Source organism: Crotalus tigris, unplaced genomic scaffold (genome assembly GCF_016545835.1).
Source record: "Crotalus tigris isolate CLP2741 ecotype Arizona unplaced genomic scaffold, ASM1654583v1 scf7180000017753.6788120, whole genome shotgun sequence".
Taxonomy (NCBI): domain Eukaryota; kingdom Metazoa; phylum Chordata; class Lepidosauria; order Squamata; family Viperidae; genus Crotalus; species Crotalus tigris.
The window spans coordinates 991,170-1,019,051 of NW_024096615.1; the positions used below are offsets into that span (position 1 = coordinate 991,170).

Here is a 27,882-nt window from a genome sequence, read left to right on the forward strand (position 1 = left end):
ATATTTGATCTATTTCACCTTCCATTTCCTGTTTCCCCACTTCCAGTGCCCCAGCCAGCAGTTCTATCATCAGGTCAGCAAGGTCCTCCTCCTTGTCTTCCATTATATTCTGGAATCTTAAGAAATAGGAAGCCTTTTCCATTTCTAGAACCGCTACTGAATCCTCTAGTTCTCTATTTGTCTGCATCAGTCTTTGGTTTTCATCTTTTATTTCTTCCATCTTTTGATCAGTTTCTGTTCATTTATCTTCAATTGTTTAGATCCTTTGCTCATTCTTTGCGATCTTCTGTTTACTTCCTTTTTCTGTCTCACAACTAAATCTATACATCCTTTAATTTTCAGACACATCTTTTTTTCACAAAGATGGGGACGGTAAAAAAACCCCACAAGGTATACTGTAATTAGCAGGAAAAATAAATCTAGCACTTCTGAATTCTTTCCCCAAGGGGGGAAAGGAAAGTTCACAGCCTGCAGGTTGCTAGCAAAGTTGTCAAAGAAGGTAGTTATTGCTTCTAAAGGCAAGAATAAATAACAAATCAATTTTGCAGCTCTCCCCTGTTACTACACCCTCTTACTTCCAGAATGTGGCCTGGAATTGCACAGGGGATTAGGCTAAAATCTTTTTGACTAGTTTGCAGCCAAATGTTTGGTACAGACCTTGACAATGTGATTTTAATAGCCCAGGAAGGGATAGTAAAACCTGAGGAAAACTTGGCAATCAATAAACCATGATGGACTACACTTGTTTTGCTCTATTTTGATTCTCCTCCCCAGCAGCAGCCCATCGATTTTAGAACTGCATGGCCACAAAGATAGAGGCCTTCAACCTCCCAACACCTGCTTATAGAGGGATTTGCATTTAGGCGAGGGTCAGGCCATATGCCCCCAATCAAAGGAAAGACCTGAATCCAGCGGGCCAGAAGGCAGTCCAACACCACGTCCCTCCAGTTGCTTCTCCTCATCCTCTGGGCCCAGATGCAGTCACTGCTCCTCGCCACAGCTGAAGTGGGATTTTTCAATATGTCTGCCCACTTCGTCCTGTAAAGCGGTGTTCCCCCGGCACTCCCGCCCACCACCATGCTGGTGGGCTCTGAAGCAGGTAGCTGTGGGGGGGAGCAAGAGGGTTTCCAGCAGGTGCTGCCATACCTATAAATGCAGCGCTGTGTCTCCGCTTTCCAACCCCGAAATTCCAGAGTAAAGTTGGGCAACCTTTGAGTGCCCCTGACAAGCTGCAGATCTGATGCAGCCTCGGCTGCCACCCCCTTCCTTGGCAGGGTGAGGCTGGAGCGTGCAGTCTTTAGTTGGGGCTGCCGGTATGGCAGTGGGGGGGAGCGTCGGGTAAGCACTCCTTTGCAGGACAAAGCAGATGGAGGTACTTGCAAGTCCCGCCCCAGCTATGGTGAGGAGCAGCAACTGTTTCTGTGCCCAGGGGCTAAGAAGGAAACGGAGGGATGTGGTGGCTGGGCTGCCTTCTGGTCTGCTGGATTCAGGTTTTTCCATTGATTGCGGGCTGGGATAGGCTGGTCCCTCGCTGTCTCCAGGGCAGCTCCGGACCAAATATAAACACCCTGCAGGCATCCCAGGCTGCATGCTGCTTCCAGAAGCGCCAGTCAGCTGGAGCCAGTGCGGATCCTGGGCGCTCAACAGACCCCCGGCAACATCGCGGCTCCAGCTGGTTCTCCCACAGGGCTATGCAGCATTGCCGCTGCTTCAGCACATCCCCATGCTACACTTTTATACTTTGTTTACACCTTTTTTTTTTTACAACTCATCCTACACATACCACCTGCCAGGTGCCGACGTACCACCAGTGGTACGCATACCACCAGTTGAAAAGCCTTGTTTTAGGATACTTTCATATGATTATAATATTATATGGCATATTTTCTATGGGCAAAGAATCTAAAAGGTAGGCTGGTATTTTATTCCCTCTATTGCGGATAGAAATAAGATACTGACGCGGGAACATGGCTTGTTTCAAGCCAACTAATAAGTACTTGGTTAAGTTGAAGACCTTTAGTGCTGTAATATGTTTCAGAGACCAGAGGTATTCATGCTGTACAACATGTATGTATGTATGTATGTATGTATGTATTGCTATGCCTTTTCAGCAAGTTGACCAGAGCAACATAAAAGAAATAAAAGACATAAAAGACATTAAAATATACATAGAAATATAAACCGTGCATGAAAGGAATAATATTTTTCTTCAGTGCATAGAACAAACACATTGTGGCTTGGAAATTGAGCTAGACCATTCTGGGAGGAAAGCTTTGCAGTATGTCAAAACAAAAACCTGGACCCTCTTGGTGATTCAGGGTTTGAGCTGAGAGAACTCTAGACCAGCGGTTCTCAACCTTTGGGTCGCGACCCCATTTGGGGTCGAACGACCATTTTACGGGAGTCGCCAAACAACGCGATCCGCCATTTTTTCCTTCAGGGGGCGCCACCGCGCATGCGCGCCGCGTCCTTATGACCGGGGTCGCCGTATAAAAAGGTTGAGAACCACTGCTCTAGACTCTAGAGGAGTTTTAAACTGCAAGTAGGGCAAGGCTGGTGCACTTTCTCTCTCCCTTCCCTTTCCATATGGTCTAGACATCTGTCCCTCCAGTGATCTTATCACTCTTTCCTTTTCCTATCTCCATTTAGCTGTGTGCCACCAGTAACCCCACCATGCTTTAGATCTTATGGGCTGTGGTCTGGGACTGGGTCACGGGCTCTTGGCCAGCAAGCTGCAGAAATGGCTGGCCGAAACATTCCCCCCACTCATGTTAGCATCTGCAGCCCATTTGCACATGTTCGTGGATGCGAATCGGGCCGCTACTGCAGGTGTAAGCGCACCAGTTGGGAGCTGCTGTCCTCTAGGCCATGGGCCCAGAAAGGTTGGAGACTTCTGCTTTAGATGACTCCAACTTACTATGTTTCCCCTGACCTCTCATCTTCTTCCACCTTCTTTTCACTTGTCTCCCATGGCTATCTACACAGCACAATCATCACTCTGCATTACAAACCCAACGACCCCAACTGCCCTTTCCCATCTCCCAATGCCTTGTCATATAACCCTTCTTCACACTGTGAATGATCTACTTGTCCACTCTTTCCTATCATATTTCTGTGCTTTTCTTTCTTTTTTTGTAAAAGTTTTATTAATTTTTTACAATAACAACCTTAGTGCCTGGTATACAGTGTGTTGTCTTGGTTCATGATTTTTTTTACAATCAATAATCGTTAATTAACAGTCAATAATTAATTTTATATTTCCATAATTAGTATATCAATTGATAATATATTTTCTTGATCCTCTCTTCTCCCAATAGTATTCTCCTTCTTCAGCATTAAAGAAATATAATTTTTGACATTTAATATTATCCATATATAAGTGATTAAATAAAAACATTTTCTTCTATATTTATACCAACAATAATAGCGTCCATATATAGCATTTTTTTCTTATCAACTTATGTTCGTAAAAGTCATCTTATTAATTCAGCATGTATCTTATTTTCATAAATCTTGTTTAAACTCAATTTCTCCATAATATTCAAACAATTCTTATCAAGCATAATTTTCTCAATAATTAACATCTAAATATCCAAATTTTCCACTTAAATATATCATCCCAGTAATTTCATATTTCATATATTATAGAAATACTGTACTACTTATCTATCATAACATCTACTTATAACATCTTTTCTATTTATATTTCACTTCTATTTGTAAAAATTAATTAAATCACTATATATCCTTTTTTCAAAATTCTTATTAAGCCTAATTTCCCCAAAATATTTCAGTCATTCCTAAATCTTTTCAAACTTAATTTGTCTTTAAAGTTCAAACTTTTCCTTCACTTTCATCATCCCAATATTTTTACATTTTGTGTCTTATCAAAAAATACCATATTACTTATATCTCTTATCCCACTTATTCTAAAGCCCCTTTATAGCCAAAGTTATTTGTTTATTTAACCATATTCAAACAAGTGTTTGCTCGTATAATATTCCATCTGGTAGGGCGAGTCAAGTCTTTTAAGCCCGTCTCTAATTTTCTTCCTTTGCCAAATTGTTTTCCAAATTAATATTTTTGACTTGTCAAAACAGTTGTAGTTGTTGTTAGGTGTAGAGCAGCGGTTCTCAACCTGTGGGTTGTGACCCCATTTGGGGTCAAACGACCATTTCACGGGGGTCGCCAAACAACGCAGTCCGCCATTTTTTTCTCCCTTTTCCTTAGCTGTGCTACTCCCTTTTATTCTATTGACTTTTGAAAGCCAATAGAATAGACTCTCTTGAATAGAGTCTAATTCTGTTGGCTTTCAAAAGCCAATAGGAATTGTCCAGGCCGTCTCTGCCCTGCTGAGCCCGCCAAAAGCCCCAGTCTGCAAACGGTGCTGCAAGTTGTCTGCAGCAAAGGCGAGCTGTCTGGAAGCTTCCACCCCTTCCTGCTGAGCAACTACTAAAAATGTAAGTAAAAGAGGGCTGGAGGTGGGAGGCCGGCAGGCGCAGGGAGAGTTGTTGGCGCGCATGGGGCTCGGCGGGTGCATTACCTCCCTTGGGCTGGGGCAGCTGGTGGCCCAGCTGGTGGTCGCCCTGCGCCGTCGCTGCCCCTTGCCAGCTATGCCTCAGCCAGCGCAGGGGGTGGCACCACTCATGCGCGGCGCTCCCGGGCAGGGAAAGTCCTCGACTTACGACCAGTTGGGTAGTCCTCGACTTACGACCGGTTGGGCAGTCCTTGACTTACGACTGGTTGGGGTCACGGCATTAAAAAGGTTGAGAACCACTGGTGTAGAGGATACATAATACGTAAGATATATGCTTTTTGACTCCCAAACAGTGATTTTCCTAGCAGTGTTCATTTTGTTAAGTCTTCTTTCTTCTCAGGTTTATTTTGACGTTTTAATGCATAAAGTATCTTTTCCATATTTATTGTTGTATCCAAATCTTGTGAAGTTTTTCTTGTTTCTATTAAGTTATAGTTCCCTTCATTTGTGACTTCGCCAATTAAGTCATTTTTTTCTAGTTCACATTCTGTTATCTGATTTGTTTGTTCATTCTTTACCATCATTCTTTGAATGTTTTTTGATTCTAGATTTAAATTAGTATATTCCTTTATGTTATCAAAGTTATGCTTAATCTCCTCATGATTTAGAGCTATTGTGATTTGTATCTGTTGTAGCCTTGCATAAATTTCTTCCTGGAAAGTATTTGTTTTGTCTTGAAATGTTGCTTCTAGAGATTATTGATTTTTCTGGATGAATCCTTCAAGAGTAGATATTAAGCGTGGCTTTCCATCATTTTTTTTTTAATAACAAGTTTTATTGGTTTTTTAACTTTTACAACAGAATGCTCAAGATACACTTTGGTGGTTAGGTGATCAATCATCCAAAAACAAAATCATATAATAGCTCAAGTAAATACATTAAATGTTTCCTCTCTATATCCCTCTAATAATATAACCTATTTAACATAATCCATTTCTACATTACATATCTATAAATCCTAATCCTGTTTTGAACCTTATTAATTTACAGTTACCATAGTCCAATTTAATCTTAAATAAATGTATTATCACTTCGGGTATCCCTTCTAAAATACTAATCCAGATATATCTCATAAATCATTGATTTTATCACAAAACTCTCTTATTTCTTCAAATAGCATTTAAATCTCATTCAAATTCTCATTCATGTCTAAAAAAAAAGAACATACCTATTATTACACAAAACATCGTCTTACTAACTTAACACACTCAATTAGTTATTTTTTTTATAAAAAATTTTATTTTCAACTTTACAATACATAACAATCTTACAAATACTTCAGATAAAAAATAAAACAAATTGATTCACGCCACATTCGGTCTTGCCAACCCATTTCCCCCCAAACTGCATCCCACCTCAAACCAACTTACTTCTTTCCCTCTTTTTCTTCACTCACCCCCTCTCCTCCTTTACCTTAACCTTCCTACATACCTCACCTTCTTCTCCTCCCTCTTGATGTGGTCCAGGGGAAATGCCCGAGCAGTTCCTCTCTCAAAATTAAAACATTAATATTATATACAATAAGACTATTTCTACTTTATGTGAACTACTTAGTTATTAATTAGTTATTAAAGCAATCCGAATTTGTAAAAACCTCTTTCATATTCTTATTCTCATTCCATTACAAAATAATTTTCATACAAATATATTATTCCAAAAAAGTACATTCTTACTCTATTTAGCATATATATTCTAATAATCACAAGTTTTCAACTCTAAATTTTAATCCTTAAATCAATCCATAATTCTCAAAACCTTTTTAATCTATTACATATAATTTAAAATTTTTCTTTTTAGTCTTATTCTGGCTTTTTTTATGCCAAGCAGGCTTCCATAACAAAGCCTCTATTTCAGCAAATAGATTTTCCGTTATTGCTTGTAATGTCATTTGGATCAGTAAAAGACCTCCCATCCTCTGTTTTTGATGCCTGGCTCCTGTCTGCTGGATAAAACACTCAATCATGTCCAATTTTATAATTAATAGATGATTATCAAAGTTGTCATAATTGTCCAACAGTTGTAATTTCAAGTCCATTTCTGTTAGTTCTGCAATTGTAGATAGTTTAGTTACAATCATTTTCTGGTCATCCAAAGTCTCCATAGGTTGTATGTAAATTAATTCCTCTTCTATTGCTTTTTGGTCTGTAGAATGATCAGATAGAGTCTGAAGGTCAGTTTGTAAGTTCACAGTAGAATTTCTGTTTATTATTTCTGCAGTTCTCTCTCTTATTTGGGAATATATTTCCTCAGTAGCTTCATAATTTTTTTCCAGTATGAATTTACAGTTGAGTTGTAAATATGGTTTCTCCATTTCAACAAGAAATAGTTGCAATTTTAAATTTCTCCACAAGATGTCTTCAGTAAACTATGAAAGTCTCTTCCAGACATCAAGAATGAGATTAGCAAAGTCAAAGAGCTATGAAATCTCTTTTCCGGCTTCTCAGGCTTTCAATCATTTTTTTAATGAATATGTCATATCCATGTTATCTCCCCTTTTGACTAATCCATCATAAGTGTCATAGTCTCTGTAATTAGCCTTGTCAAACTGGCCAAATCTTAAAATCCAAACAGTCTAATTTTATATAGTTCTTGTCTTTATATATAATTTTTATAATCCACTGTAATTTCCAATTGTCAAGGTTTCAGTAAAATCAATGTTTTATAACAATTCTTTCTTTCAGGAGTCAATTGTAATTGTCAACCAGTCAGAATTGCAATTCAGTATATTTAACCACCTTAAATACTTCCTGTAACTTTCTCTCTCAAAACTTAATCATAGATCAAAGTTTTTAAACAATGCGTACGTTTAGACCATAATCAGAATATTTCTTTTCCTTCAAACACTTTCCAATCTTATGGCTGGCCCAGTATACAATCTCTTCTTTGTCCCCTGGCAACTATTTTCTTAAAGGTTATTAGAGTTTATGGGAACAGATTTTTTTCTTTGTTTCTGGGCGTTGTCTTTAATGTATTGTATTCTAGTTGTCCACTAGATGTCAGCAAATATTTGTTTTCCAGCTCTTTCAGGCAAGAAGTTCTTGTTATTTTTCTTTTTTATATATAATTTCATCAAAATCCTTTAGAATATAATCTTAGCAGTTTGTTTTAGTTTCTAAGTTTGATCAGATTGTAGTATTTTAAAATTAATTTCAATATGTTTCTTTCTCCCTTAAAGGTTAATTTGCTGCTTCCATCTATGGGGGAATGGGAATGTAGTCCCCTGCCCTCACTTTCGGGGGTTTTTTGCTTTGGGGATCTTTCTTAGGGACTTAGTTGCAAAATAAGGGAGAGAAGATCAAATACTCTCACAAATTCCAAGCACGCTGTTCACTGTTGTTCTTGTTAGTGCTCTTGGACTTTTCAGTTGCAGGTAGCTTGGGCTAGATGCTGGCATGCGGCTAGCCTTTCTCCTGTTGGGTTAGGAGGGCTTTCCCCGGATCAAATGAAGCAATTGCTGTCGCTTTGTGATCAACGGGCACTCCTCCTTCACAGTCACCTCTTTGGGGTGACTTCAGACCCATCTAGGGTCCCCCTGGCAAGGCAAAACTAGCTGTGGGGAGCGGAGGTCTGCTGTTGCGCGGCCATGCGCTGTGGCCACAAAATCAGAAGTCCATGTATTTTTCTTTCTTCTATCTCCTATTTACTGCTGCTGTCACGAATGGCTTTCCCTTTCTTTATTCTCCCTACCTTAGAACACTTCTGCGTGCAACTCATGTGTTTGAGGTCCATGTAGAACTCAAAATATGCAGGGTCTATACCAAGATGAAATAACTGTTTTGTTCATTGGATGGTTTGTCCACAGAATGTATTGACCATCCATCATAAAAATTACAGTAACATGAAAACATTTAAAAATTTGGTTGAAGTAACTACAGATCTCCATAAAGTCCAAACAAATTCATAATGGGAAAAGTAATTCTTTTGAATTATAGTAACTTCAGGCATGTTATAGATCAAAATTATTGTCTTAAAGTGAGCTTGGAAAGCAAATGGCAAGCCCTATAGGTATTTCAAATATCTCTAGGTATTTGCCCTTTTTGGAGACGTACAGGATATGAGTGTGGTTCTTCTCACATTTGGAAGAGGAACATTTTTGTAGTCCACAGGGCTGGATTTGTGTGTGAGTGTTGTGACTCTAATCTCACTCAAGACTCATTCTAGAGTATAGAAACTACCATTTAAGCATTTCTTTAAGTAATTTGATTCTTTTAAGTGAGGCTTTCTTGAGATGTGCAGACAAACTTCTATAATTCCCCTACCAAACATGCTATTGAATCCATTTGGTAAGTGTTATGGGACTTGAAATTTAAGAAAACTAGAGGGCATCTCTTTGGGAAAGTATTTTAGGCCAATACATTACTACTGTATGTATACCAGTTTCAGATATAGGTATCATGCAAATACAGATCATTGTATTCAAAAGTTTAGGGATCCCTGATCAAAGTTTCAAGATATTGATCTAGAATCCCCAGACTTTGAAATGTTTGGAAAATTGATGGGAAGATCTCCAAATACAATGCATACAAGGAAACTTAAGAATATTGCTGAACTATAAGAGTACTGCAAGGGAGAATAGGAAAAATCCAAAGAGAAACAAATGCACATAAACACTATATACTTAAATTTGCAAAAATATGTCATGTCTAATTTTGTACTGGGTCGGTAGAAACTATATCAACTTTTGTTATTAGATATTCACTGAAACATAGAGTTTGCTCAGAGGTATTTAACCTTTTGCATACAAATCTATCTGGGAAATCTGATTAAACCATTTTAAACACATTTAAAGATTCACTCACTTATAACACTTATATGTTTGTTATAAAAACACTAGTATTATTCTAAAGCTGTGGTCATCTACAAATCTGCTTTCCTAATTGCTGGTCATGTTCTATAAGTTGTACAGGGTATGTTCATACTGGAATATGAATAACATGTAACATATATAAATATAATATATATAAATATATAATGTTTCAGAACACAGAGTAAGAATGTACAGTATTCTATTCCATGTGTTTGCTTGACATTTCAGAATAATTTTTACAACATTATAGTCTTATATTGTCTCTTCATTGTATTTCCTTACAACAGTTTTTCGTATTTGTTATTTCATATTAAATTACTAATTAAAATAGTAAAATACCACTATTATTTGAAATAACTGAGATGCCTCTTTTAATTTATTAATATAGAACAGGACATGTATGGTTTGTTCAGAATTCTAGCTACTACTTTAAATTTTAAAATGTTATTAAGCACTAGCAAAGTGGAAAAATGAATAATGTATTATCTATCGAATAGTGTATTAATGTGCAAATAGCTATTAATAACATTCTTATCTTATTGTGAAGCTGTGAAAACTATAGGCATAATCTGTTGATGACGTCAGATTAATAAAGGCAATTTCTAAGAAGAATTTCTTATACAGTATCACAGGGGTGTCAAACTGCTGGCCCGCGGGCCGGATGTGTCATCCAGAAGCCACACCCACCCTATTTCCAGCAGGGGCAAAACTGTCCCGATACGCTGTGCAACGTCACATGACGTCGCGAGTTTGATATGTTTGCAGTATCAGATGGGTAATTAGGAAAAGAATCCCATCCAACTAGAGCAATATCATGTATACAGCACAGTTTCTCTATGGGACCTCGCTCGGACCCTCAGCTTCATGTTTCACCACTGGAAAGAGTTCAATCCAAATTTATCAGAACAATTCTCCAGATGCCGCGCTGTGTCCCAAATACACTTTTGCGCCTGGAGACAGGATTGATAAAAGTCGAAGCAAGAATCTGTATAGCTTCCTTAAACATCTGGCTAAGGCTTAATTGCTTTCCGCAAGGTCTTGCTCCATTAATTCTTCAAGATAAATTCTTCTCTTCCTGGATCAAGGCAGTCGAGTCCAACCTTGCCAAACTAGGCTTCTCGTCAGCCTCAATTCTCAAATTGGACTACAACCAAGCAAAACAAACCTTGCGTCAAGGGGTAGAAGACATCGAGAGGCAAGCGAATTTAGGTATAGCTTCACTGTTTCTGGCTCCAGACTCTATTAGATACATGGTTACACCTGCCAGTTATCTTAGTCAGTTGGAGTCATGCACGGTGCCATGCGTTTCCATCGGCCGTCCTGTACAGCAAATATAAAAAGACACCATTGTCTAAAAGACTCTGCTCCTGTGGCTCAGGAGAGGTGGAGACCATTGGACACATACTCCTTCAATGTTCCTTCTATAGAGCTATTCAGAAAAACCATATCCTCCCCATAATTGATAGGTATCCTGGTCATTCAGAAAGTATTTATCTCCAATGGCTGCTTAAGGATGAGCAGGCAGTGATCACGGCACAAGTGGCTAGATTCTGTGCAGCAGAATTGGGGATTCACCAGAAACATAAATAAAAATTTTAGATCTTTGTAATAATCTTTTATAATTAATTTTATTACGTGTTTTATCCAGCTTTAGACTTTACTCAATGTATTTTTATTGTCAAGTCAGTATGACTCAGTTTTTCTGAAGCTAGCTGTTTTTTGTTATACTGTCTGTAAAACTAGGCAGACCTTGGTCACCCATTGATTATATCATTAATTGTAATATATTGCTATGTCCTCTTGTGTTGGTTCTGTTTAGTTTTGTTTTATTTGAATGTTTAATTTATGTGTTGGCCTTTGGCTGTAATAATAAATTGATTGAGGTCATGGATTTTTTTTTTTTATGAAGCAAATATTTTCTGAAAATACATCAAATATTTCCTGATACTGCCCTTTCTGAGAACCATTGAAATAATGGATTGATATAATCAATGTCACATTTATGCTAATGTGTATAAAGATTGAAAGTATTTTCCCCCAATAAGTATTTTAATTTATAATGAAATACTTACTAAAATATTAGAGTAACATTATGTGCTAAGGCAGGATATTTTTAACTTAATTATTTACAAAGCTGAAGTCATGGTAGGCAGTATTTATTTTAAAAACATAGCAGTGAGAAGATTAGGAAGAGAATGCATAGTCATGTTTTAAACCCCATATGATTTTTTTTTAAATGTGAAATTGCATAAGGGTGTGATGCAAAGAGCAGCAAAGAGGAGATTTTTTTTAAAAAAAAATGTTTGTAATATGAAACTGAAAAAATCAGCAAGGAAGCAGAATCATAAAACCTTCACTGAATAATAAACACTTTCTAAGTTTTTAATGTTGCCTTATCCACACTATTTCTGTTCTAGTTGAAGGTATGCTATAAAATTATAAAATTCACTGGTTAGAATTAGACATAAAATAACATAGCTCTCTCTCTCTCTCTCTCTCTCCCTCCCTCCCTCCCTCCCTCCCTCTCCTGTTATTTGAGACAGAATTTGGGTCCTATTACTTGCACTTAAAAACACATTTTGAGACAAACTTTTCATCAAACTATAAACTCAACAATCACTCAAACCTTCATAGTTAAAGTTGCCTGTGCTAGAATAATTTAATTGCCCTATGATTTGACCACATACTAACCTTATAAAGAAGTTAATGATTTTAGAACTAGCTAGGGAAGAAAATGGAATAATAGTGTTTTTCATTAATGCACTTGAAGCACAGATTCTAGTTTGTCTGCAGCAAACTAACAGATTTTTCCTTTTAGCATCTTCCTGCCAGTTCTTTAAGTTGCTGATGTATGCTTCTAATCCATCAGTGAACCTGGCAGAGTGAGATTAAATATTATTAAAAATGTTAAAGGATGACGAAATCAATTAAATGGTATTAATAAATTTCCATAAATTTGTTTCTTGCTGAAAGTCATAAACAGTTTTTAACATTGGAAAAGAGTAAAAACATCCATAAAAGCTGGAAAAAATTGTATGCTGGGTTGCCAGTTGCTTCTAAAAACAGAGCCAGAATGAGGGTTATTTCTATGAAATGAAATTGAATTTGTCACTTAATTAATACTTCTGAGAAACTTTTCATTCAATCTCTGATTTCTGGTGTGTTTTCTTCACAAATACACCGTATTTATTCTTTACATTTTTAACTGTACACATAAAATATTTCAGGAGCACACCTTAAAAATGTCTTTGAGTATACTTGGCTTATTTGGTACACCCAAAATAGTTGTTATTCTGCTCTTCTGCTCTTCTATTCAGTGGTTTCTAATGCAAGCTATGAAGCTGATGGTCAAACTCTGTAGGCTCTACTAGATAAGCCTCACTATGATATACTTGTATTGTTCCTAGTTTCTAGATGCTTCAGTGAACTGGTAGCACAGGCATTTTGGTCCTCCTACCAGCAAGTGTAGTGTGTTTTAAGCAGAAAAGAGGATCTTGAAAGAGGCTACAGCCAGAATAAGCAACCATGTGTTTTCTTTCATTGCAAGAAATTTATAGGAGGCTGCATGTCAGTGATGAATGAGCTTGTTCAAACAGTGGACAAGACTAGAAGCAAAATGAGTTGAGTCACCTATTTGCTGTTTTTCTCATAACCAGTTTTTTTTTCTTTCTATGCTAATTTTCTCCTTTCTTCTTCTCCTTTGCCTTTCCTTACAGAACAGTTGTGATATATTTTTCTTACGTGGATTATTTTGCAGAAGGCTTTTGAAATGTTCAGGATATGTGCATTCCTACAGCCATAGACGGCCCACTTCTATCTAAATTGATACCCCTTCCAAATATTTGAGATTGCTTGTGCTAAGCATTTCAGTTGCTTATCTTTAAAATGTGTTGCTGCCCCTTAATCATGCATGTTACACCTCCATTTTTATGCAGATTGCAGTCCTACTCCTGAAGAATCCAATCCAGGTATGTATATTTTCCCCCCTCCATTCATCGTGTTTGTACTTGAAAAACTCCTGTGGGGTGTGGGGAACGATTCTTTTAATTTAATACTAACATTTTTTGCTGATTGTAAATTTTCTACTACATTGACAAAAGTCTTTGGGGATTTTAAACATTGCTTTGAGAACAAGAAAGAATATGGCTTATTTATAGCCTTTTGATAAATAGTCATTGTGTGAAAGGGAATCTTAAACAAGCCATTTATAAATGTATAAAGATGGGATGGGATGGGATGGGATTCCCTTAGATGGGAAGAAGAGACAGGAAGGGAAAGAGGGAGAGAGAGAGAGAGAGAGAGAGAGAGAGAGAGAGGGATGTGGTGGTTAAAGTGAGAGTCAGATTCTGGGCCATTCTCAGCCACAGCTTCTCACTGGGTAATTGGCCTCTCTCTCTTTCTCACAAAATAAACTATCGATAATAGTATCTTGAGTTCATGATCACTCTTAAGTCTAAACTATGTCTGTCTGTTTGTCTGTTTATCATATTTGAACACAGCTGATAGACCATGTTCGGTTTTGTGCCTGTGATTGAGATATGTGCAGTCTTGGGATTCTTAGATACCTTCAAGTGGTTTTAGTTTTTTCTTAAAAGCCAAATATGTAAACATACAGAACTGCCTTGTTTGTCATTGCTCTTTCTTCTCTTTTTTGACCTGTAGGTGAATGGAGTGAGGCTCTTTATCCTCTGCTAACAACACTCACAGACTGTGTGGCCATGATGAGTGACAAAGCAAAGAAAGCAATGGTCTTTCTTTTAATGCAGGACAGTGCTCCCACCATAGCTCTTTGCTTAAGCCTTCAGTACCGGAGGGATGTGGTCTTTTGCCAAACTGTAAGCAAGAACATGGAATTTATGTTTTGGAATTTTTGGGATCTGTGCTTGGAGGATTAACATTGAAAACAGTGATTATGCTCAAAAGGGGATTGTGATCACCTAGGGCACTTTAGTAATTTTGGAACCAGGTAACACAGTCACAGATTTCTCTTCTGTAGCGATAAACTTTTGGGATATTTAGAGTGCCCATGTGTCCTTTATTATAAAGGACAGAACTTTATAATAAGAAAGTTGTACTTTACATTTATTTTTCAAAAACTCACCTTTGTCCTTTATAGCTGTAGCAATAGAACGTAGACTTATATATTGCTCCATAGTGCTTTATAAGCACTCTCTGAGTAGTTTACAATATCAGCACATTGCCCCTAACAATCTCGGTTCTTATTTTACCTACCTCAGAAGGATGGAAGGCTGAGTCAACCTCAAGCCAATCAGGATCAAACTCCAAGCTGTGGCCAGAGTTTGCCTGCAATACTGCGTTCTAACCACTGTGCCATCTCTTATTTTGCTCATTTAACTTTTTCTGTTCAAATGGTATCACATAATGCACAGTCCTTCACATTCACGTGAAAAATATGGTAATTGAATTATCTTTTTAAAATAAATTTACATGTAGTGTTTAATTTGAGAAGTTTTTATTACAATATGCATCTTTGTAAAAAATTTCTTGGTTTTGCTACTGCATTATCCTTTGTAAAGCAAAGTTACAAACATAAACATTTTTTATCTTTACCAACTTCTTTCCTATTTTCCCTCTTTGCAGATTTCTCCTTTACTGTTTCCCAAAAAATATAATCACTGTAGGGATATCACATATTGACCTGCTTTTGAAACTATTCTGAAACCTTGGTGCAAGATGATTACACACAGTGTTAATTGGCACCAAATATATAGAGTTTATCCAGCAAATCTTAATGGCACTGAGTTCTAATCTGCTTCCAAGCAGAACTTGAAATGGTGGCATGGGCATTTGGGAATTGTATACCTAAAGGGTTGCTAAGCCATCTGGATTTTAGTAATTCCTCACAGACTTTACCTTGGGGTCATCCTTTTAGAAAGCTGTTAATTTAGGATTCCAGCACTGAATGGTGACATCCTGCTTGTAGAATACCCTATTACTTCCTGATATTCATTTACCCATTTGACAAAGTTGTTCAAATGTTGATAGTATTCAGCTACAATTTTCAGTAATATTAAGTATTAGATGGACAAGCTTTTAACAGTCATTAACAGATCCATTAAAACATAACTTAATAAAATGATGCTAACTGCAAAGGTTGGATAAGGATTTGTGTTGCGTTTCAAATGGTTGCACAGGTGAATTGAATCTCTCACTTCTGAATCTCCCACAGCAGTTACAAGAGGCACTGATGGATGAACATTGCAAAAAGTAATATACAAACAGTACAAATAAAATTGATAGCATGAAAAACAATTACAGTTCTGTCTTCAGATTGCAATGGAAATCTAATGACCTTTATGATTCATCCATTCAGATGCAATCTGCCATATTAGTACTGGCTGAGTAAGTTTGAGAGATCTTGGCAAGTATCTTCAATTATTTTATTTTTATATTCTTTTATGCAGCTTACAGCCTTGATCTGTGGTTTCATTATCAAGCTGAGGAATTGCCTGTACGATAATGGATTCCTGAGGCAGCTGTATACCATTGGTCTGCTGGCTCAATTTGAAAGCCTTTTAAGTACTTACGGTAAAGGACATTGCAGAGTTATTAATTCCTCAAAGTGTTACACTTAATTAAGTATATGTAGATAATATAGGTCTTGTTATTTAAACACAAAAAGGCTCTAGGTAGGCTTAGAATTAAACCATGAAGTACAATTAAATTTTAAATTGGTCAACAGAATCCAATGCAACTAAAAATAAAAGATGCATGCGATGATTATGGACCTGGTCCAAATTCAGAAGCTTGGTGTGTACTGATGAGTTCCTCAAGCAACAAAGAGCAATTTCAGAAGGATTGTTCAGCAGGACGAACAAATTTTAACACTGGCTGCTTTTTAGAATGGAAAACATTCCGCTGGAGTGTACCTAAATATTTTATTTGGATTGTGTTAATTCAAACAATGGCAACTCTTTCTAGCTGAAAGCCTTGGCAAAATGGAGACATTAAAGTTGAAATGTCAATCCAAACTTACAAGTTATTTTGGAAATTGGATTTATTTATTTATTTATTAAATCTATATACCAGTGATGGCGAACCTTTTAGAGACCTGCAATCCAAAACCCACTTATTTATTGCTGGGTGCCAGGTGGGCATGGCAACAGTGGGTGCGGCCACCTCTATGATGCTCATGGGGAGGGACGCCTGTGGGGCCGGGCAGGGTTGGGGGAGATCCAGGGGGTCTCTGGCAGCTGGGGTGGTGGGCCCGAGGCTCATCCTGTGGGGTGAGACGAGGTGAGGCAGGGCTGGAGTGCCAATTGCCGCAAGGCAAGGCAAGGCAAAGCAAGGCAGGGGCCGGGGCAGCTGCTGCCTGACACCATCAGCCCCTGCACACAGAGGCCAGCAAGTACATGTGGCAGACGGTGTCCATCAGCAGCCACAGCCTACTGGCTGTCCTGCATCATGGTGAACTGGCCACAGAGCGCGGGCAGAGATGGCCCCAAGATGGTTGGAAGGAAGCCTTTGCCCGGTCTGGGCCCTATTTGCTCAACTGCTCTGGGGGGGGGGCGCGGCACCTGCTGCTGCTCCAACCAGCCAACATGCAGGGTAGCAGGAGGAGGTGGAGGGGCAGCCGGAGTTCTGGAGCTGCCTCGGTTGCTCGCTGGTAGCCCGATGAGGAAGCGGATCTCGCGCACCAGAAGCGAAGCTGTGCCGCCCATCCTCATGCTGGTGGGTGCAGCAGCAGGGAAAAGCAAGATCTGGCATGCACCCACCCTTTGCCGCTGCCGCCCCACATTGTCCTGCATGTGCCTCCGGGATATGTGTGCAGGACGATGTGGGGTGGCAGCAGGGAGGGGTGGGCATGCACCACACCTCACCTTTCCCTGCCGGCGCCCCCACCAGTGCAAGTATGGGCAGCACAGCTTCACTTCCAGATCTGCTGTCGTCCAGGCCCGGCGATGCAGGGATCACTGCCACCGCCTCCTGCCCAGCCCCCGCGTTGCACCACTGTCTCACGAGGCTGGGCATCCGGTGTGCAAGATCCGCTGCCTTGTCAGGCTGCTGAGGCAGGGCCAGGTGTGGCCAGCGAATAGCCGAGACAGTTCCAGACACCCGGCTGCCCCTCCTCTGCCTCCTGCTTCCCTGTGTGGTTGGCTGGTCAACTGGGTGAGAGCTCCTTTCTGGCTGTCCCGCGACTGTCTCCACCCATGCCAACGGGGCTGCACTGCAGAAGGGAAATGGCGGCTCTGATTCCCCACTGCTGGCCGCCCTCCCCCCAGCCCCCTGCCCGGTCCCCTTCTATGCAATCCTACGTGACTGCAGTGTGAATGAAAGGCTCAGCTGGTGGGGGGGCAGCTTTTGTCCGCATAGGCATCCCGGCCCTCCCATTCCCCCTAGTCAGACCCCCTCACCTCCTAGCCAGGACATGATGACCCCCCCATCCTCCTGCACCCACCCCAGTCTGAGACTCCTGCAGCCACCCCACCGTATTCTTTTGTCCCTCCAGCTGGGACCTCCAGCAATTCTGCAACCGGGACCTTCTGCCCCCACCCCAGCCGACCCCCCTCAGCAGCCCAGCCCAACCAAGATGGAGGGAAGGCGAGGCAGAGAACTGGTTGTTAAATGATTTGAAACCCACCACTGGTCGCTTCCAAAGGCTGCTCACTCTCCAGCCAAAACCTGCTCCTTTTATAGGTTTCCCTCACCCCGCCCAGCTCTCGCAGCTGTTCCTGGACTCTGCATGCGTGGAGAGGTAAAGGGGAGCAGCCCGGCCCTGCATCCCTCTTTCTGTGGCAATGGCGTGGGTCCTGACAGAGATGGCTCTGCATTCTACCTGTGGTACGCGTGCCATAGGTTCGCCACCATGGCTATATCCCACTATCCAGAGCGATTCTAGGTGGCTTAATTTCTGCTTATGGTGTTGACATAAATTGCAAGTCTCTGCAGATCTGCAGAGGAATGCCTCCATGTTAGCTATCAGTGCACTGACATCTTTATCATATTTATTTATTAAATGTATGTGCCACTCATCTCACTATTGATGCAACTCGGGGTTCATATTAGTATGAGGATGTGATGTTGGAGCCAGAAGCATGGCTAGTTCCTGTAACACTGTAGGATTGTTATATTGCAATTAAAGTGGGAGCAGTAGCCATAGCTCATCCTTATCCAGGTTCAGAAGTTAAGCAGTTCAAACGAGGTTAGTGCTTGGAGAGACACTTTAGGGAAGTGGCCCCCAACCTTTTGGATACCAGGGACCGGTTCCGTGGAGAGAGATTTTTCCATGGACCGGAGGGGGCATGGTTCCATGTACTGCCTGCATCCTGTAGATGGGGCTTCATTTGTTTGTGTGACCCATTTTCTAGCATGCTGCAAACCAGTGCCAATCCACAGATCGGGTGCTGGGGTCTCCTGTTCTAGGGAACTCCAGAGAAAAAAGTTAACTAAGAAATTGAAAAGAAAATCCCAGACATTATCTCCTGTTTTCAAGAAAACTAAACAAACTTATTCAGAATCATTGGGGCTTCAACTTGCCTTGAAGAAGATTATTTTGTAATACTTGACAATAAATGTAAACATATATTTTGTAATCATATTAATATTATCTTCATTTTTTTCATTTAGGAGAAGAACTGGCTATGTTAGAAGATATGAGTGTGGGAATAATGGACTTGAGAAATGTAACATTTAAAGTAACTCAAGCCACTTCCAGTGCATTTGCTGATATGCTGCCAGTCATTACAGGAAATCGGTAAAAAATTGGAATGGGGATGGAGAAGAGAGGTTGGGGAAGGGAAAGATTGGGGAAATGTATTCCCTAACAGGGAACATTTTAGAACATGTGCTAATTAATAGGTTGTTTATACTAATGTGCTGCTCTTGTGCAACATGGTAAACACTAATTGACCATCTGTTTTACTTATGTAAAATAAAAATAAAAGGCACATTATCATTTTTTAAATTATGAATGAAGCTCTCAGATAAGGATTTGTAGAAGGAATAGATACAACATAGAGAACAAATGTTGTTTCTTCAGTATGCTGAGGAGGAAATGTAGTTTTCTCACACAGAATTTTAGAACTAACATATATCTAGTCCAGCACTTCTCAACGTCAGCAACTCTAAGAGATCTACACTTCAGCTCCAAGAATTTCCCAGCCAGTATGATATTTAGCCTGTTCATTCCAATTTTGTGTTACTAGCTAACTAAGCAGAAAGAGTTGGGAAATTCATGTTATAATAATCAAAGGAGGAATAGAAGTGAGTTTTCATGTAGATTTAAAGTTGGCCTGATTTGACCTTGTCTGGGCACATGTAACTATAATATTGTGGTAGTTAATATATCCACTCATTATGAGCAAAGTTCAAAGGTTGTTTATATCATTGTGCTTTTCTTGTGCAGCATAGTTTGTGAAGCTAAGACTCTTGGGCTGATATGACATTTAAGCCATGCCTTTAGATCCTCCTATTATACTGTATTCATTGTTTTCTGAAAACTGCCAAGAATGGAAATGCTTAGAATGCTTAGAGTTTTGATTTTAGTTACTGTTAGCAATCTCTGACATAGCAACATACCGTATGCTCTAAATATTTTTTTTAAAGTGGGCTTTCTGAAAATATTACTATTGCTTGATTAGCTTCAACTGTCTTGTCTAAATAAGGGATGGATTTAATGTGAGAATTCCACTACCAAGCACCTTGTTCGATGCCTTGCCCCGTGAAATCCAGAGTGGCATGTTGCTGAGAGTTCAACCAGTCCTCTTCAACGTGGGAATCAATGAACAGCAAACTTTAGCAGAGAAGTACATATACCTACACATTCTCTTTTCTAATTTTTCATGTTTAACAGAAGACAGATGAATTGGTTTCCTCCTCCTAGATATATATTGAATGACTTTCCAAATGGTTATTTAAAGGATAGCTCAGGAAGAAGTTGAATGACATGAAAGACTTTTTGGAATCAGTAGTTATATGTCTAGTGGTTACATTGATTTGTACTCTTTATGGTCTGCTGATATTATATTTAAGATTAGTTGCAGGCTTGGCCTCATGAGTTACCTTGAGGCATTTACAATATTATCCAGTAGATCATGCAGAAGTCCAAATTCAAAAGGCAATATGTGATTTGAGCATGCACGGAGACAGTGGAGGACAGGGAGGCCTGGTGCGCTGTACTCCATGGGATCGCAAGGAGTCAGGCATGACTTAGTGACTAAACAACAACAAAGGGATGCCTATGTAATGCTTATGGAGAACAAATAAGATGTCTTTTTGCCAAAATTATTTCTTAGCTGTAAAGGGCAACCATGCAACTCCAGGAAAGTCACAGCTGCTTTAAAGTGTTCCCATATATGTCCAGATTCCTTTTGTCCTTTGAATCAGAATTCCTGACGAGTCTAATACCTGGTGCTTGCCACTTTAAAGGAGCTATAGTAAAACCTAAGATAGAATCCATTGTATTGCTTTGATGGCTCTAATAAGATCATATCAAAATCTGTATTTTGATCTCCTTATGTTGAGGAAACAGTAAACAAACTATTAAATGGAGTACCTGTTCCTTTATATTATTACTAGAAATCAAGTTTTTCTTGATAAGCCTGCAGAGTCTATGCCTATGGATTTGAAATTGATTAATCTCCTTAGTTAAATACTTTTAACTACTGGATTTTAGGGCAAAGTTCTCATAAAACTATAGAATAACTAAACATAGAGTAATTAAAAATTAGTATCACGATAATTTTTAAAACCTATTTTAAAACTTTTGTATAAATGAGTTACCTTGTCTGTTTTGTGTTTAAGGCAAGTGTTAAAATATTAATAAATGAAATGAAAAATAAAAATTGAAAGCTTGCAGATGTTCTCCCATCTTTGTTTGGAAGCTCTATTAAAATGGCCCTTTAAATTTTTAAAGGTTTGGCGATACCTCCTTGCAGGAAATTATTAACATGGAAAGCTTAGTACGGTTGAATTCCTACTTTGAGCAGTTCAAAGAAGTTTTGCCTGAAGACTGTAAGTGTGAATTACAGATGTTTGTATTCAACACAATTTAAATCAAGATCTGCTTTTATATGATGAATCTAACAAAACAATGAAAATTAGTAGCTATGTCTCTTGAATACATTAAGGTTTCTTTAATCTCAGTTAATGTTTTCAGTTGGTTTGGTAAAAGGGAACAGTATTAACTTCCGTGGGACAATCCTTACACCCTGATTGTTATGTCCTGGGCCTGGGCCGGCAGGCACAGGCTGCAGCGATTGGCCCGGGCAGACCATGTGGATGCCCAGGACAAGAAAGGCTGCTTCCAGCCTTTGCAATGATTGGCCAGCAAGGTATTGTGCTGCCTGGGACAAGAAAGGCTGCTTCCAGCCTTTGCAATGATTGGCCAGCAAGGTATTATGCAGGAGGGCTATAAAAGGGGGCCTGCACCATTTTAAAAGCTGCTCTGTTGGTGTTGCAATAAAGGAGACTTTTGGAACTCGTTGCTTTGTCTCAGTGCCTCTTTTCCTGAAACAGAACACTGATATTGAAGTGTTTGTGTGGCCATAGATACATGTAGATGCCAAGAATACCCAAAATACAATTCCAGTTGAAAATGATTGATTGATATGCATCATCAACTCATTCCTTAGTGACCACATAGATACTTTACATCACAATCTATTTTCCTAACCTGGTCTTTCGGTTTGTCCAGTGCTGCACTTATTGCCACAGTAATGGTGTCTACCTAACTGCTGATGGTCATCCTTGTCTCTTTCCTTCACCTTTCCCAGTGTTAGAGCCTTCTTCAGAAAGCTCTAATTCTTCTCAAAATGTCCAGTATAGGATAATTTGAGCCTAGTTAAGTATGCCTTGAGTGAGAACTCAGGATTGATTTTTTCAATGATCTATTAGTTTGTTTTCTTGGCTGCCCATGATATTCTCAGGAATCTTCAACAACATCAAATTTTAAAAGCATCTATCTTCTACTTTTTTATAGTCCAATTTTCACTTTTATGGAGAATACCATGGCCTGCATGATTCTGATTTTTGGAGGTCACTTTGACAGTCATGGAATTTGAATATCTTTTTCAAGTCCTTCTACTTAACTGAAATAAGAAGTATAACTCTAGTTTTTGTTTAAATAGCTGGCAATCTGCTTCCTGCAATGATGGTGGCATCACATTTATGAGACTAAATCAATTCTATGCTCAATTGTAGATAAGAAAAGGGATATTCATTCTGATTTTAGCAGTACTGTTCAAGGAACTTCCAGTTTAGAATAAAAAGACTTCCCCTTTCACTATTGCTGCTTATTTTTTACCAAAACTCTTTTTCCTATCTGCTCCCTCAAAAGAGAATGCAACCATTACAAAAAGTGCTCATGACCCTCATAGGAGGTCCCCAAAAATCTGAAGGAATCTAGTAGTACTTTTTCCAACTACACATTTTATTAAAAAGCATTAATTTTCATGCAGCTCACCATATCAGATGCAACATATCAGTTGATGTGACATGTAAGAATCGCTTCTGGATTCCTATTATGTATGGTCTAAGTTCTCAAAGTACAGAATATTGTGTGATCCATAGGTTTTATGTATTCTGGTTCAGATTTCCTAAGTTCTACTAAATTTCTATGGTTTTGTTAAAAACATAACTCAGCCGTCGTACTCAGTCATTTGGCAAAGAAAGACTCCTGACCATTTGTTTTTGCCAAGAGTACATTTTACTGAAACTTAAGTGATTATAGAAGTAGAATAAGCTGAATCTGAGGTTTTCCTGGGGAAACAATACAAAGTAAATTTTCCTCTGCCCCTCCAGCCATCTCTCCCCCCCTTTACTGTATTTGTAAATGTCCAATTAGGTGCTTGCATATTGTTTAGGAAACAGGTTCTCAGTTCTCAGCTCTGCATACCTTGGCTGGCTGAAGCTTCTCACAAAGCTCAGCTGGGCTTTCATCCTCCCCTCTTCTTCCTCTTTACATTCCAATCTTTCCAATCAATTCCCCCACACACACAATTGTTAATGTTAGGCTGTCAGCTGAAGCTTGGATAGGAGAGATGCAGCCATGACAATAGCTATCTATTGCTAAGCCTAACCTATCCATTCCCAGGTGATATGTGCAGATTGATAGTATAGAAAAGAAAATGCTCTTGGCCATTTGTTAAGTTGTGTTTATTTTTTTTCTTCAGGTCTACCTCGATCTCGGAGTCAAACGTGCCTGCCTGAACTGTTGAGGTTCCTTGGACAGAATGTACATGCAAGAAAAAATAAGAATGTTGATATTCTTTGGCAAGCTGCTGAGGTAGAATTTAAGAAAGTTAACTTAGTATGTTGTTACTTATCTCCTATGATAATGTTATGTCTTCAGAATAAGCAGCAGTGCAGAAAGCTGCAGATATCTGCATGTTCTCTGCCATTGTGCCATGTTGTTTCCTTGACCAAAAAGATGCAGAGCATTATAGTAACCAGATAGGCAGAAAAATGAATAAATGTTGAAATTTGGTTCTATCATGGCATGATTCCTTCCAGGAGTAGCAAAATTTTAGGTTCTGGGTACTGTTGCATAAATTCAGTTTGGGCATCAGAAAATAGAATCAAATTAAAAATTGCTACAATCTTGTAAGATTTTGACCATTTTTAATATTTTCAACTCATCAGAATTCTGGAGATTATTTAAAGGGCTTCAGGATTATATCTGATTTATCTGAAAAGGAAATAGAATAGGACTAAATTTGATGTAAGGAAGAAGTCAGTAAAAAACAGATTAAGTCTAAAAATTGACTAGATAAGGTTGGGGCCTGCAGAGAAAATTACCCCAGTCTGTCCCAATGGGAAACTCAGTTGGGCAAAGCCTTGGAATGCTGGTGACAGCTTCATCTAAGACCCTCTCTCCTGGTCCTATGAACCACTATGGAATTTATGCAGCTTGCTCTGTACTTTGCATTGCCTACATATACACAAACCACAACTCAAGTCAAGAAATGTTGGAAAAGTAGAAACATATTTAGACGCACAGCAGTCCCATGAGGTGGGTTGGGCTGAGAGAGAGTGACTGGCCCAAAGTCACCTAGTTGGCTTTCATGGCTATGGCGGAGGTAGAACTCGCAGTCTTCTCCCTTAACCACTAAACCAAACTGACTCTCCATATATCTCTACATAGACTATATTGTAATAGTGTCGTTTTTGTAGCTACCATCAAGAATTGTTAGAAATATTTCGTTGGCAGCCCTTAATTTAAAAAGAAAATGCTGTTAAACTATTGACACTCTTGCCAGCTTGGCTGCCCTAGGAGAAGCCTGCCTATTTTCTATTGATGCTACTGTTACCAGTTGCCTTGTTCTGCATAGAAATTGCAATGATGGGCACTGAGAATTGCTATACTAGTATAGCTTGATCAGTGAGGATCAGAAGGGAGTTAAAAATTTACGAGAAGCTGGACATGACATAGATGCATATAGAAAAGCGATGGCGCATGCATCGTGGCACATACTGACCACTCTGTAGATTTTGACACTTGAAAACCCATATTCCATGGCTGAAGTAGGCAATCTGGGCTCTACAGATGCGGGGTTTTTTTATTTAGTGGCCACAATAAATGTGACATTATTGAAAATTGTCCTCCAGTATCTGTAGAGCATATCTGTATCTAACTAAACTATTGACAATAGGTAAAACAAGAGGAAGAGGAGGAGGAAGGAGGAGGAAGAGGAGGAAGGAGAAGAAGATACTGAAGTGATGAATAGTTTTTGCAGATATGAAATATGCCACAGACTAGGATTTGGTAGAGCAGTCTTGAAAGGCTTAAAAATATATTCAATGCCATGCTATATGTACAACGATCAGAGTCATGCAAGCCATGATATTCCCTGTGTCACCCTGTAAAAGCAAAGGTTAAGATTTAAACAAGTAACATAGGTAGAGAATTGCCACCCTCAAACTTTGCTTTTGGAGATGATTCCTGAGAATGCTGTGGGCAGCCAAGAAAACAAATCAATGGGTTACTGAACAAATCATCTTAGAGTTCTCACTTGAGGCACAAACGACCAGGCTCAAATTCTCTATTTCAAACATCTTCTATGAAGACCCAGCTTTCTGGAAGAGGCTCTAATGCTGGGAAAGATGCAAGCAAAGAGAAGAACAGGGCAACCAGCAGCAAGGCATGATACAGGTCCCATCAGCGTAGATGTATCAGCTGGCAGGGGCCAGGAGGTGTGCCTTTTCTGCTATAACATCTGTCATCTGGAAAGTTCTCCCTCCAGAAATAGAATGTATGAATATATGAATGTATGTATGTATGTATGAATACAGGTGGATGGACTCAGTTATAGAAATGAAGAGTACACTATTGAGAGATTTGAAAGAATAGGCTAGAGATAGTTCATCACGGAAAAGATGTGGTTGCTAGGAGTCAAAAACAACTTGATGGCATATAATCATACCTAAATAATTCAAGACTGACTATAAATTCTACATTTCTTGAATTCTAACCTCATCCCAGTGTTATGAAATGAGATTCTCCTAGTAATTCTAGAGTAATTATGTATAATTTTTGCCTGCATTACAGTGGAACTAATACCAAGCATTTTTTCCCCAGATTTGCCGCAGACTAAATGGTGTTCGGTTTACAAGCTGCAAAAGTGCCAAGGATAGGACTGCCATGTCGGTGACCCTGGAGCAATGTCTCATACTGCAACATGAACATGGAATGGCCCCACAGGTCTTCACTCAAGCCCTGGAGTGCATGAGGAGGTAAGAAGACCTAGTTTGCTTGCGCTTACTTGTTTCTAATCCTGGAGCCCTGTAAACTGCAGATGAGTATTCAATACTATACGCTTTTTCTTTACAAATATAACTGTCATTGCTGAGTACTCTGAGATCCAGATTTTGAAATATTTAAATTGTCTCCTCGGAATGAGACATAAAGAAATTGCTAAGCATGTAGATTTTTCTGCTTTACTGCTGTGAAAGCTTCATAACTAACATTGTCAAGGCTTCTGTTTTCCTTAGAAGCGAAAATGCAGAAGTAACAACTGAATTAAGGAGAAACATCTGCAGGTTGCATTGGTTTCCTATGCTTATTCCTCAGACAATAGTTTGCCCCTTCAGTAAATTTCTATTATGAATGTTTCATGGTAGAGCAAACAACTCCATCACAACCTGCTGGCACACTGTGGTCATATCAGTTTAATCTGCTTTCTGAAGTAGCTGACATGTTCACAAAGTTCAGTTTCAGTTTTAAATAAAAATCCAATACATTGTTTCAAGCACTGCTGAAAAGCTCCAGTTTTACCTATGAAGCAAGAAAGGATAAGAAATCCAGATTTAGTGTTTAATCGTAGTTTAACATGATTATAGAGTTCTGCTTTCAACATTCACTTTTGCTGAATGTAAATGTTCTGTGTGTCTTCTCACAAGTTCTCACAAACATTCAATTCTCTTATCCTTTCTATATGTTTTTGCTATTTGACCCTTTCTAAACCTTCAATGGTTTATTATTTTTAAAACCTACTTGCAATGTCATCTTACTTTACTAAATGTTTTCTAATTCCATAAATTCTATCTAGCAGCTACATAATTCCATAAAGTGCAATTGCCATTGTTTCACATTGAGCCAGCAATATAAGAATGTAGTATGTCTAATATAAGAGAAATTATTTTCAAGTTAATTCTTATCATTTCATTAATTGTTCCTCTGATAACATTCACTAGATTTTAACACAGTGATCTAATATGGATCACATCAAGGACCAGTTATATTCAACAAACGTTTAGCTCATACCATCCTGAGAAAAAGTTATCACGTTGTTGTGCTTTGAGAATTTAGGAAATAAAACTTCATAGAATTGATGTGGACAGTGTTATATAGTAGACCTAATAGTAGGAAATCTATTTTTATTTGCTTGCTAATTTTGGCATTATTTTACAACAAAACATTTTTTTTCTGGCAATACAGACATTTCATTGATAATACAAAAATTAAAATTGAAGCAAGGGAATACTCTGTTGATCTGAGTCTGAAAAAAGCTGTTTAGCAATCAATATTTCTTCTGTAGGATTTTAATTTAATACCTTTTACTAAATTGTTATTTAAACAAATGCTAATTTTCTAAAACATTCATTGAAAACCTCAAAATAAATGTCTCATGTAATTCATCTTGCCTAAGATATTTCTCTACAGACCTAATTCTTCATTTTTTTTCCTGCCTTTTAATACACATCTTTATTTCTGAAAACTTCGAATAACAAAGTGAATAAAGTCAGAATCAGGGATCAAAGAAGAGGATAGATTTACTTTTTTAAACTTTTAAGCTCTCTACCCGTTCTTAAAGTATATTTTAGGCTGGAAAATAGGACATCTATCTGGTTTATTATAGTTCTTAAGCCATTGAGCTAAAGCCATACATTTTAAGAAACAACTTACCTTTCTACTTCAGAGGGAAGATGTTCTCTACATTGATAGTTGAATTAATTCAATATACCTGGTATTGAAGAATTCTTGAAAGGGTCAAATACCACAATGGTTATTCATGTTCAGTTTGCTTTTCAGAGTTCCCTTTCTTTGCAGCATGTGGAAAGCATGGCACAGCCGCATGGA

General features: G+C 38.7%; 1 protein-coding gene across 18 annotated transcripts in view; it reads left to right on the top strand.

Moving 5' to 3' along the window:
- The window catches only part of INPP4A (inositol polyphosphate-4-phosphatase type I A), a 191,489-nt gene that overhangs the window by 155,523 nt on the left and 8,084 nt on the right, over window positions 1-27,882 (top strand). For 15 of the 18 annotated variants that reach the window (XM_039340633.1, XM_039340634.1, XM_039340629.1 and 12 more), the window contains 8 exons: window positions 13,280-13,312; window positions 14,007-14,179; window positions 15,770-15,893; window positions 18,933-19,059; window positions 19,970-20,110; window positions 21,220-21,317; window positions 23,477-23,589; window positions 25,882-26,036. In XM_039340633.1, the coding sequence (XP_039196567.1) occupies window positions 13,280-13,312; window positions 14,007-14,179; window positions 15,770-15,893; window positions 18,933-19,059; window positions 19,970-20,110; window positions 21,220-21,317; window positions 23,477-23,589; window positions 25,882-26,036 (964 nt within the window). The remainder of the gene's footprint in view (window positions 1-13,279; window positions 13,313-14,006; window positions 14,180-15,769; window positions 15,894-18,932; window positions 19,060-19,969; window positions 20,111-21,219; window positions 21,318-23,476; window positions 23,590-25,881; window positions 26,037-27,882) is intronic. The other 3 variants (XM_039340640.1, XM_039340639.1, XM_039340645.1) reach the window with 1 other exon arrangement.